General features: G+C 36.4%; 1 protein-coding gene across 1 annotated transcript in view; it reads left to right on the forward strand.

Moving 5' to 3' along the window:
* LOC121442853 (phosphorylase b kinase regulatory subunit alpha, skeletal muscle isoform-like) overlaps positions 1-13,617 on the forward strand; it is a 139,479-nt gene that overhangs the window by 14,663 nt on the left and 111,199 nt on the right. Inside the window, 1 exon segment of the mRNA XM_041644506.1 lies at positions 9,143-9,223. Coding sequence (XP_041500440.1) covers positions 9,143-9,223 — 81 coding nt within the window.

Below are 13,617 nucleotides of genomic sequence, written 5' to 3' on the forward strand. Positions count from 1 at the left end.
CTTACAAAAGCACTTTCAATTTCTTTACTAAGATCCACATTCCCCTGCTTGCCCTCTTACCAATGTGTTAGAGATGAAGAGGGTCCAGATGTGGTGCTTTCATTTTTTTCAAATTCCATATTCTATGGTGTGTACTTGGCAATCTAAGACTAAATTGTAGTCATTTTATTATATATTTTATATATAAATATATTATATATTTTAATTTAATATATTTAATCAGAGCATCTCTAGTCCAGGCTGGTCCTGAACTCACTACATGAAGGTGATCTTAAACTTATGATTCTTCTGCCTCTGCTGCCTGAGTGTGTTTGAGCTACTATGACCAGTTTTATGTGGTGCTAGGATTTGAGCCTTAGGCAAGGATTCTTCCAACTGATCTGTCTATATCCCCAGACACTTATGGACTTATTTTAATTGAAATATTAAGAAGAAAGCATGATTACTGAGTGATGTTATAGGCCACTTGGCTGTATATAAAACTTATTTATGTGTTTATTGTTGGTATATTGATTTAGAATCTATTACACAAAAGTGTTTTCCTTTTAAAATACCATATGAAGTAGGTTCATATTAAGTCATCATCTATAATATTTTCCTGCATAAAATGTTGTGTTAGACACTTCAGAAATACGTTTTTCCTTTAGGCTAATAGGAAATTTTTATTCTGTTCATAATCTCCTAAACCTCAAATAATCTAAATGTCCGTAAATAGGTAAATGAGTAAACAAATTATAGTATGTCCATGAAAGGTAATATTGTTCAACATATAAGAATGAACCCATACAAAAGCATAAATATACCTAAAAAGCATTATACTTATTAGAAGTTTAATAGATATCAACCGAACTCAGCATAACAAGATGAAAAAAGGCATAAGTCATATCAAGACTTGATGAGGCAACCCAGTAGGAGGAAATAGGTCCCAGAGCAGGCAAAAGAGTCATAGACACGCCCAACTGTAGTAATAGGAGCGGCGGGGCTGCGTCCCCAGCACCCCAGCAGCCTGGCTAGCTTATGCCCCAAAATAACAACACATAAATTGTATTCATTTAAACACTGCTTGGCCCTTTAGCTCTAGCCCTTACTGGCTAATTCTGATATCCCGATCAACCCATCTCTAATAATCTGTGAGCACCGGTCTTACCGGGAAGATTCTAGCCTACGTCCATCCTGGGTCGGAGCTTCATCAATCGCGTCTGCCTGGGAGAGCGGAGCATGGCATCTCTCTGAGATGTCTGCTCCCGAGAGGAGAGCTGTCGAGAGGAGAGCTGTCCAGTCTGAGCTCACTTCCTCTTCCTCCCAGCATTCTGTTCTGTTTACTCCTCCCACCTATATTTTAACCTATGAGGGCCAAGCAGTTTCTTTATTGCTTAACCAATGAAATCAACAGATTGATATATGACACTCCCACATCACCCAACTGCCATTTTTAGGAGTCCAAGATAAACCCCAAGCTAAAGAACCACAGTATGTATGCAGATGGCCTGATGCAGATGATTTATTCAGGCTCCACGATTGCTGGTTCAGTTTCTGTGTGTACCTATGATCCCCTGGTTAGTTAACTGATTATGTGGGCTGTGTTCTTGTGGTATCCTTGATTCCTATGGCATAGTTGAACTTTTCTGTCCCATCAACCTGCTCTTCAGTAACCACAAAGAGGCTTAATATTAATTATAAATGCTCAGCCAGTAGCTCAAGCTTGTTTCTAGCTAACTCATACATTTTAAATTAACCCATTTATATTAATCTACATACTTCCATGTGACCTTCTCTTTTATCTTACACCTCCTTGTTGTTAGGCAAAACCTGCTCATTAATTTTCTAGACACCTAGACTCCCAAAATAATCACACAGAAATCTGTATTAATTAAAACACTGTTTGGCCCATCACTTAGGTGTATTGCTAGCTAGCTCTTATATCCTAAACTAACCCATCTCCATTAATCTATGTATCACCATATAGCTATAGCTTATTGGGTAAAGTTCTGTCTGGCTTCTGTGTCCGGTGGGGCTACATGGCTTCTCTTCAACTCCGCCTTATTTCTTCCAGCATTCAGGTTAGTTTTCCCACCTAGCTCTATTCTGTTAAGCCACTGGCCAAAACAACTTTATCCTTTAACCAATAAAAGCATCACAGATACAGAAGGACTTTCCACACAATTTCCCCTTTTCTGCCACAGCTACGTGGCAATAAATAGATGAATAGAATGGGTTAATTTAAGATATAAGAGTTATCCAGAAATACACTTAAGCTATTGGGCAAACAGTCTTGCACATAATATAATTTCTGTGTGATTGTTTTGGGAGTCTGGGCAGCTGGAAAACAAACAAGTGGCCTCCCCCAACAATAAATTGGCACCAACGTGGCCAACTAAATCCACTTAAAAACCTAGCAGAGCTTGGAAAGGAATTCTAGACACACACACACACACAAAAAAAAAAAACCCAAGAGTTTAATGCAGCTTCTTGCGCAGTTTGCTGGTAGAAAGCAGAGCCGTGGCTCCTTTAAGAGGTTTTCTGACTCAGTTTTAGCAGTAAAACCTGCAAGATTTCTTTAAAAAATGGTGGCTTCCTGGTTCGCCAGTACAAACAGCTCTGACTCTGTTATTTAGACAAAAAAAAGGAGCAGTGATGTGGGAGGTGATGTATGCTGTCTGTGAATATGTCCCAGTCCCACCACTGGAAGCCTTGCCTGGTTACAGGCAATAGCTGGTTCAGGCCTCATACCCCCCCTTACTAGAAGCCTTTGCTAGGGTCACCCTCATAGGTTCCAGGGAGTTTCAAGGGGATACAAATTGGAATTGAAGAAGTTAAAGAATCAGTATTTGCAAATGATATTAGAGTATACATAAGCAATCCCAAAAATTCTACCAGGAAACTCATATAGCTTACAAAGACCTTCAGCAAAATGGCTGGATATAAGATTAACTCAGAAAAAAATCAGTAGCCCTCCTACATACAAATGACAAAGAGGCTATGCTTATCTTTTTTAAATAAAATGTCTGTTCTCTTGGTTATTTGTAATGTTTTGTTTCCATTTTATTTCTTCTCCCATCTTTATTATTTTCTTCCATGATTTTTTATTGTTCACGTCTATTGAATTTTGATTTTTTTTCTTGTACAAGACTTTGAGATTTCATCATTAACTTATTTATTTGGGATCTCTGATTATTTACTGAAAAGATTCATATAGCCATAAGCCATTGAGACTGTAGCATAAAGATTTATTGAAAGATGTAAACAGGGACTTCTCATTTGTTTCAAGCCACCCAGACCTGAATAATCACACAGAAACTATATTAATTACAATACTGCTTAGCCTGTTAGCTCAAGCTTTTTATTAATCAATGTATCACATGAGGCTGTGGTCTACTAGTAAGGTTCTGGCATCTGTCTCCTTCAGCAGCTACATGGTGTCTCCTTGACTCCACCTATCCCCCCCCTCTCTGTACATATATATATATATATATATATATAGAGAGAGAGAGAGAGAGAGAGAGAGAGAGAGAGAGAGTTATATTTGGATTTCCTGACTAGCTTTATTCTGCTCTGCCATAGGCCAAAGCAAATTCTTTATTAACCAATGGTAATAAAACATATCCCCCCAAAAATAAAACATATTCCCAGCATATAGAGGGGAATCCCACATAATCTCCCCTTTTCTGCGTAAATAAAAAGGAAGGTTTTAACTTTAACATAGTAAAATTACATATAACAAAACAGTTATCAAGCAATAATTACAGTTATAATATTTATTTGTGAGTCTAAAGTTTCATGTCTAATTTTTCTTTTATTATAACTAAGGAAAACTCTATCTTCAACTCCATCAAAGACCCCAGAACAATATAATATCTAAGTAAACAGGAAGTGTACTGTAGCAATTTCCAAAGTTCTAGAAATGACAGAGACATCTTGATGCCTGGACAGTCACCCAAAGTTCTTTTTTTACAGGCTCATAGTATCTGGCAGATTTTTCCATGAAGCAAGAAATTTGAAAGATTGTTTCACCTATATTGGCAGTTTGTCAGACACTTTCTTCTATGTTCTGCAGAATGTCTGGCAGATTCTTTCATGAAGCAGGAGCCCTGAAGGACTGTCTAACCTTTTTTAGGCCAGTTCAGCAATCATTTTTCTGTGGGTCCTACATGTCCAGTTTATACAGCATACTCTCAATCAGTTCAGGCAAGAGCAGTTTCTTGCCAGCGTTGTCACATTGAAGGCAAATTCCATGAGTTTGTTCAATGCCCATCAACCTCTCTGAAGAAAATGGTACTGCCAGAAGCAGACATGTCTCACTGTTGAGAAAAGTCTTAAGTTTTTTTTTTTTGGATTTTTCGAGACAGGGTTTCTCTGTAGCTTTTGGTTCCTGTCCTGGAACCAGCTCTTGTAGACCAGGCTGGCCTCGAACTCACAGAGATCCACCTGCCTCTGCCTCCCGAGTGCTGGGATTAAAGGCGTGCGCCATCACCACCCAGCTAAGTCTTAAGTTCTTAAAACGTTTTGAATGCCGTATTCTGTAGGTCTTTGAAGTACTGAAGATTATCTAACTGAAATATATCTCTGTATATCTAGAAAATCTAACTAACATGACTAAAAGTTTGATTATTATAGATGACTATTAATCTGTATTTCTTATTTATACATTACAATTTAAAAAGAGCTGTACAAACACAATACCTTAAACAAGAACAGATATACATATACATAGTATGATAAATGACCTTAAATTTGTACTAATGCAAAGTATTCATCTTTATATCATATCTCCCCTGCCTTGTTAGAAAGAGATTAACTGTGACCATTTAACCACTTATAATCAACCCCCTTTAAATGACAACACATATTTATAAGCAATCATTTTAAGAATTTGGGCATTGTTTTCTCCAAACTGCTTCCTGCTGTTTGTTGGGTGAAGTATTTTTAGGGTTCATGAAGACTTTTGGGGGCTCTTGTTCCATCAAACCACGATAGCCCAGAAGGAATCCACAGGTTCTCATCTTCTGTGGAAACAAAAGAGAACCTCTTTTCTAAATCAAAGAATCCTTAAACCCAAATTTTGAAGTAAAGATACTTGTAAAATATACATGGTGGTTTAGCTTAGCAGCCCGTACAATGAAATGTCTCTCTGTACTTAGCTCCTTCACAGTCAGAAAATTCAAAGAAAGCACAATAATATACATAACCCAGACTCTTTGTGTATTTTCCATCTTTACATGCCTTTTTTTACTCTATTACTTTTAATTGTTAATTTATTAATCTCTGGCTGTCTATACTCATACTACTTTTACTGTTTTATAACTGTCTATACTCTTTTTCCTCCCTCTCAAGTCTATGTACATTTTTAAACACACTGTGTCTCATTTAGAGGTCTGTCCAATTGTGTATCTGAAATCCTTTTCTGACAAAAAGCACCTTTTTTTTAAAATGCTAAGCAGGCATGGCTAAGACCAACTCCATGGTTCTGTCTGTTGGCTCCACCCCATCCATCATGGTGGAGGTATGTTCACTGCCTACTCTGCTAACCATGCTCACTGCCCCAACTCCAGGAAGACAGCAGGTATTTAAGCCATTTGTAACACACTGCTCACAAACCCCATTTAAGTTCTCCATAGCAGGAACTCTCAAAAGAGCCGGAGCCATGTGCTCCATGTGCTGTCAGCAAAAACTATGAAGTCTTTGCTGCTAATGTATCAGGAAGCCTTTTCTTAAAGGAGCCACACCTCTGCTTGTAGCCAGCCTATCTAAAAAAATGCAGCTACCACGAAGCTCCAATTGACTCCTGTTTTTTTTTTGGGGGGGGTCTAAAAGCCTTTCTTAAACTTTCTTAGGTTTTATGTGGAACTTTTTGCCCCACATTGGTACCATTTGTAAGTGGAGACTACTTGTTTATTCCAGCTGCCCAGACCCAAATAATCACACAGAAACTATATTAATTACAGTCCTGTTTAGCCTATTAGCTCAGGCTTCTTATTAACTAACTCTTACATCTTAAATTAACCCATTTCTATTAATCAATATATCACCACGAGGCTTTGGCCTACCAGTAAGTTTCCAGTGTCTGTCTCCTTCAGCAGCTACAATGGCATCTCCTTGACTCCACCTAGTTTCTCTATATATCTCTGTTCGGATTTCATTTCTAGCTTTATTCTGCTCTGCCATAGGCCGAAGCAGCTTCTTTTTTAACTAATGTTGAAGGAGCTGCGGGCTGTGTTCCTGCTGCCCGGCTCCTGGCCACCTGGCTAGCTTATGCCCTGAAATAACAACACACAAATTGTATTCATTTAAACACTGCTTGGCCCATTAGTTCTAGCCTCAACAGATTGATATATGACACTCCCACATCAAACTAATGGTAATAAAACATATTCCCAACATACAGAGGGGAATCCCACATCAGAAAGATGTGTATTAATTCCTGTCTTTTTTGTACTTTCCTAATGCTTATTTGCTTATTCACTCTTCTAGTATATAATCTTTCCTGAGGCCTCATGGTTGTAATCTTTTTCTTCAGTGTATGGGATTCCTTAAGACTTCTGTAATGCTGTTTTAGCAGTTGTAAATTACTTTGTGTTTATCATGGAAAGTTTTTCTTTATCCTGTAAGTTTAACTTGTGCTAGATATAATACATATTAGTGATTATTGTCTTTTAGAACTTGAAATGTGTCATTCCATGTCATTGTGACTTTTGCAATTTCTGTCGTAAAATCTATTACTCTAATGGGTTTGTCTTTATATGTGCTTTGGTACTTTACTCTTAGAGCTTTCAGTATTCTTTCTTTGTTCTGTATACTTAATATTTTAACTATAATATAATATAGAAAGTTTTCTTTTCTGGTCTTGTCTGTTTGGCATTCTAAATGCCTCCTGTATCTACATGATCATCTCTTTCTCTAAACTTGTCACATTTTTTGGCTTGATGTATTTAATACATTTTTGGTTCTTTTTTGAAACAGGGTATCACTATGTAGCCCTGACTGTCCTGTAACTCATTTTATAGATTAGGCTGACATCAGGCTCAGAGGTCTGCTTGCCTTTGCCTCCTAAGTGCTGGGATTAAGAGTGTGTACATTTTTGTCGATGAGATTGAAGCCAAACACTACAGAAGTGCTCAGTGAGGAATAGGAAATGTCAAAAGTGCACAAGACACATATAAATAAAAGGCCTAGGAACCTACCTGAACAATTTAAAATGTAAGCAACAAAATAGTGATAGTAGTCCGTTATAAACCAGCAAAAGCCTAAATATCCATAAAGATATACTAATATTAATAACTGAATAAAGGGCTGGAAAGATGACAAAGTGCTTGCTGTACAAGTCTGATAACTTGTGTTCAATCCCTGTAACACATCTAAAGGTAGAAGAAGAAAACCAATTCCAGAGAGCTGTTCTCTGACTGCCACACATGTGCTGTAAAATGAATGCACACACATGTGCACACACACCAATAAATAAACAAATGAAAAAAGCAAGGAATAATGAACTGTTTTCTTTGGAGAAGGATTACAATTGATGACTGTAAAAGTAATAAGGAAAATAAATCAAAGTTATCATCAAAACAGCACAGCATCATTTCTAGAAGCATTTGGGGGATGCTGAAGAAGTCAGTGGTCATTTAAGGAGAAGCAGGCTATTTGCATGATCTTTAACTTGTTTTTTTCTGAGACAGGGTCTCATTTTAGGATTGCAACCATTAACAATCCCACCTGGTGATAGTTGTATGGTCTTGAACTGTTTCTCAAAGTATTTATTAATTAAAAAAGGAAAAATAAAATGGAAAGAGCCAGCACTAACCTAACTATATGCTTTACATGACTTTTACTAGTTTTTACTTAGTGTCAAGGTCACAAGGGACAGATTTAAGAAACCACTATTGATTGGAAGTCATTAAGGAGGCATGGCAGGAATGACAGAATATTGGAAAGTATAAAAGGCAGTTACTAGTAGTCAGACATGGTTGTATGTGCTTGTAATCCCAACTCCTGAGAGATATAGGCATGTGAAGTCCATAGTTAGCTCAATTAGTTGATTGAGTTCTTACCTTTAACAATTGTACTGTGGTTATGTTCAAATAGTAACATTAGGCAAGACTAAATGAAAGGTATTAGGGGACTCTGTGCTATTTTTTGTAATTTCTGTCTAATTCTGAAGTTATTTCAAAATAAAGTATTTTAAAATTAATTTTAAATATTTTTAAATTACCAATGGGATGTGTACAGTTATGTCTAGGAGTAGATTTTGGAGTGAAATTCTTTGGAATCATCTCTTGGTTTTGTCACTCACCAACTGTAGGATTTTGGGTGAGTTACTTATCGTCTTTTTGTAATTCAGTTTCATCATCTGTAAAATATAAGGATTAAGGAAGATTATGCATTTATTGCATATTCTTTTAGTACCAAGAGAGTAAGATTAGATTGTGTGTTTGACATAAAATACCAGCTACTGTTTAGCTTCCATGTGCTAGATTTTATGGGACTCTCCTTTGGGGAAAAATTGAGAAGTGTTTCTAGATTATTTGAGTTCTGTTTCTCAAACTTTCTGATTAAGTGTTGAAGAGACCCCCCCCAACTGCTGTGGGACAATGTTCTGTACCCTGTCACTTTTTATATTTTAAATAAACGCTGATTGAACAGTAGCCAAGCAGGAAGTATCGGCAGGGCGACCAGGCAGGAAGTAGAGGCAGGGCAATGAGAATTATGGGAAGAGGGAAGTTTCAATCTGCAGTTGTCACCAAGACACAGAGGAAGCCAGACACAGTAAACAAGATATGACTGCCTCACCGAAAAAGGTATTAAGCCACGTGGCTAACACAGACAAGAATAATGGGCTAATATAAGATATAATAGTTAATAAGAAGCCTGAGCTACTAGGCCAACCAGTTTATAATTAATGTAGACCTCTGTGTATTTATTTGGGCCTAAACGAATGTTGGATCTGGTGGGACAGAAACCCTAGTCAACACCCAACTTCTCAGAGACCCCAATTTAAGTCACCGTGAATTCCTTAATAGCCAATGTTGAGGTGTGTGTGTGTGTGTGTGTAAATTTGCTCCTATTTATGGTTTTTTATTTAAGGATTATATATCTAGTAAATGTTTAGTGGTTATGATTTTCAAGTTATATCTTGATTATTTTATACCAGGACTTTGGGATATGGGAACGTGGAGACAAGACCAACCAAGGCATCTCAGAATTGAATGCGAGTTCTGTTGGAATGGCCAAGGTACATTATATTTCTTATTTTTACCAAATTTAGTCAGTGGAGTCTGGTTTACCTTTGTCACAGATAAAACGTTAGTGTACATGCAGACCTATCACACTGTTCTTTAAACCGCAGACAAAATTCAAATTCCTCCATGAAACTATGAATAAATAGTATCAAAAGCTTTTTGTGAGTTCCAGATTTGATACCATATGGCTTTTGTGGCACATCTCTGTTTATATATCCTACAAGGACAACAAATTTAAAACGATATTCACTATTTTTGCCATTGAATAAACTAAGAGAATCTCTTTGTCCCTGCATAGTCTAGTCCACCAAGCTTGGTATCAGATAGCAAACTCTGAATCCTCCATCCCCTTTTACTCTTCTCTGTCTCCCATATCACTGTCACCTTTCCACTTGGCTATGTCTTTTCATTCTACTAGCTCTTATTTTCTCTAGAAACAGGAAGAATTTATAAAATAGGATAACAGGAGTAAGTTCAGACATTATTATGATGAATGTGCATTGCTCAATCACTCCTACTAAATGTTTAGGAAAGATGTGGATTGATTTTTAAAAAGAAGTAAATACAATATATGCTGTGTTATTTCATAATGATACTGAAAGTTTAAAACTAAGTTAGGCAAAATAAAGTCTAAAAACCAAAAGAAATGAAATATAATTCAAAGCAAAAACTATTACATGGAATAAAGAGAACAAATGGGTCATAAGAGACTTTTGACACAAATATAATGAATAAAATGTGGTCTGGAATATATTTCAATTTAAAAAGAACAAATATATTAGAAATACAAGACAAACAGAAACAATTATATAAATAATTTAACAGCAAACAATTGTGAGACAGCAAACCCAAAATAAGGTCCTAGTAAGTTCTAGGCAAGTGTTCTGCTGAGTTCCATCTGTTGCTTCTTCCTTTTTATTTTGAAATCATTTTAAAGTAAAGTTTCAAGAATATCATGGAAGAAAGTCTATGTATCATTCATGCAAGGTTTACTAATATTTGTTTATCTTTCCCTCTTCCTGGTTATACACATATACATATGTACACTTAAATGCCCACACAGGTACATACACTTTTCTGAGCTAATTGAAAATGCACAAACTGCAGGCACAGTGAACTACTGCTACTCAACACTTCATTGTGAACTTTCTCATACTCTTGTAACCATGGTTTGACCAAAATCAAGAACTAAGTGATTATACATAACACAGAACACATTCAGGTTTTAAAATTATCCCAGTGTCATTTATAATTTAAAAATCCTTGCAACACAGTATCCAGACCAGGCTAAAAAGTTACATTTTGTTGTAACAGTTTTTAGCTCCACCAGTCTAGCACAATACTTAATAGTCTTGACTTTGCTGACCCTGCATTTTTGAAAAATACAGACTAGTTTTTGTTTGATTGATTGGCTTAGTTTGGTCTTAGGGTTGGAGTCTTCTGCCTATACACTCTACTATTGATGTGTACTACCACCTCTAATACTTCACTTTTTGTTTGTTTGCGGTAATATCTCATAGACCAGGATGGCCATAAAGTCATTATACTGCTAAAGGTAATCTCGAACTGATCCTTCTGCCTTTGCCTTCCAAGAATTACATGTGTGCAACCCCACTCCATGCTTCCCACACAGCTCCATGGCCCTTGACTCTTTGCTACCCAGCTCTAAACTGGTTATTCTATGTATTCCAAACCAATACTTTTATTTTGTGTGGTACTTCTTCATGATTCAGGTTATGTGTTTTTAGGAAGACCATCACAAAGGCACTGCTATCCATCATCTGTCATCAGAAAATGCATGATAGCCGGGCGGTGGTGGCGCACGCCTTTAATCCCAGCACTCAGGAGGAAGAGGCAGGCGGATCTCTGTGAGTTCAAGGCCAGCCTGGTCTACAGAGCGAGTTCCAGGACAGGCTCCAAAGCCACAGAGAAACCCTGTCTCGAAAAACCAAAAAAAAAAAATGCACGATATAAATTTGTCCCATTACCATCGATTCTGTCTTTGATCACTAAGGTGTTGCCCAGTAGCTTAATCTACTGTAGTTTTGCTATTCTTTCCCATTCTGTTAATGAGTTTTTGGTGCTTGCTCAACTTCTACTTATCCTTAGGTCTCTCAGTTTAGGTGTTATTTTTCCAGGGAAATCACCCAGAAATACTTCATGCTCCCAAGACAAGGTCAGGCTGGCCTCATAATTGAGGAAATAGAGATAACCAATAAATACTTGAGATAATATCTAACCTTATTGGAAGTTTAAAGCAAGTGAATGCAGAAACATACCTTTAAACTCAAAGTAGAAAATTAAGATATTTTGTATTAAGAAGAGTACTGTTATGTACTGCTAGTATAATTTATATTGGTAAATTATATATACATATATATGTATATATATTTAACATTGCATCTCAAAATTTTCCGTACCCTTTGGCATAGTGCTTCTACTTCAAGAAATTAATGCTTAAATATTTCAAAATGAAAACAAATAATTATTTGTTAGCTGAACAATAAGCCTGCTATTCTGTGTGCTAGATATTGTTAGAAATACCAACCAGGACCTCGAAATATTTGCAATTTGGCAAGAGATATTTATCAAAGTGTTATTTCTACAACAACAAAATGGAAGATAGCCTAGGTTTACAGCAATTAGTAAATAACCAAATTTATTTTTTTACAGTCATATGAGACAATATTATACCAAAATAGTTTCTATAACAAAGAAAAACTTATATTCTATATTAATTATAAAAAGATACAGCTAAGATCAGTGGTACATGCTAATAATCCTATTACTTCAAATGGCAGAGGCAGGAGAATCAGAGTTCATGGTCAGCCCGGACTTTATGTGTATCTGAGACAAGCCTTGGCTACATGAGACTATGTCTCAAAAATATCAAAAAAGTCAACATTTTTTTCAATCAAGAAAAAAACATTTTAAAAGCAAGATACCAAAGGAGAAAACTAATAGAAAACATCAATAACATTAACAGTAGGCTAATGGATAGCTCCATGGGTAAAGTGCTTGCCATGCAAGCTTAGCCACCTGAGTTTAATATCAGAACCCATGTAAAAGTAAAGACAACTCATTCTCCAAGTCATTTTCTGTCCTTCACACATGCACCATGGCACACACAAACCTGAACTCACACATACACATCATACACACATATATGCTCATATAGTATTATTAAAAGAAATATTAATAGGCTGATGGGTTGGCTTAGCAGGTAGAGGTGCTTGCCACCAGTCCTGAAGACCTAAGTTCAATTCCCAGAACCCACATGGTAGAATAAGGAATTCTATGAGCATGCCTCACCAGTGTACACAAAATAAATGTTCTTTCAAAAATTAAAGTATGTTTTACTTTTGTCATCAGAAACACATATAGAAAAGCAAGAAATTAATAATTTCTAAAAATTCTTTTGAGACTGTAATCAGAGACAGCTTTTGTTTTCCAGCCACCCAGACCCAAATAATCACACAGAAACTATATTAATTACAACAAAGTTTGGTCAATGGTTCAGGCATATTCCTAGCTAGCTTTTACATCTTAAATTGACCCATTTCTTTTAATCTATGTGTTGCCTTTAGGCTGTGGCTTACCAGTAAGGTTCCAACATCTTTCTCCTTCAGCAGCTACATGGCGTCTGCCTGACACTGCCTTCTTTCTCCCTGCATTCAGTTTAGTTTTCCTGCCTAGCTCTATTCTGCCCTGCCATAGGCCTAAGCAGCTTCTTTATTAACCAGTGGGAATAAGACATATTCATAGCATACAGAGGGGAATCCCACATCATGAGACAGAATCTCACAATATAATTCAGGACAGCCTCAGATTTCCAGCCCTTCTGTCTCAGATATGCACATGCCCCCACACTTGGCAATTTTCTTAAAGCATGATTTTACTTATATTTAAAACTAAAAAATCAACCTCTCAAAGTAGAGCCTAGTGATGATGACTAGGATAAATGGAAGGGGAAGAATTTAAATGATCAAGGGGTTCAAAGATTTAGGTAGACATGAGGAATACCTTTGCAGATCTGTTACTATGGAGAATCACTACAATCTATGAAAACACAGTGTATATTTTTAAAAAAAACATGAAAACTTTTCCTTTGCATTACCAACTAATAGCATTTGTTTAAAAGTTAAATATAGTATCTTTTTAGGACATTTGCCTCTCTATGGAAACTCAGCTATGAGTCAGTGCCTAATAATTCATATATTATCTTGTAGCCATACAACTTTTAACATGTACTCATTTGTTTCTCAATTTTTTGACAGGGTCTGACTATGTCAGTGTTTAGCATTTTTGTTGTTTTTTGTTTTTATTTTTGAGACAGTTTCTCTGTGTAACAATCCTGACTTTCTGGAACTCACTCTGTAGACCAGAC

This window comes from Microtus oregoni, unplaced genomic scaffold, assembly GCF_018167655.1.
Source record: "Microtus oregoni isolate MIOR12 unplaced genomic scaffold, Mior012 000097F_ref0000449, whole genome shotgun sequence".
NCBI classification, from domain to species: Eukaryota; Metazoa; Chordata; class Mammalia; order Rodentia; family Cricetidae; genus Microtus; species Microtus oregoni.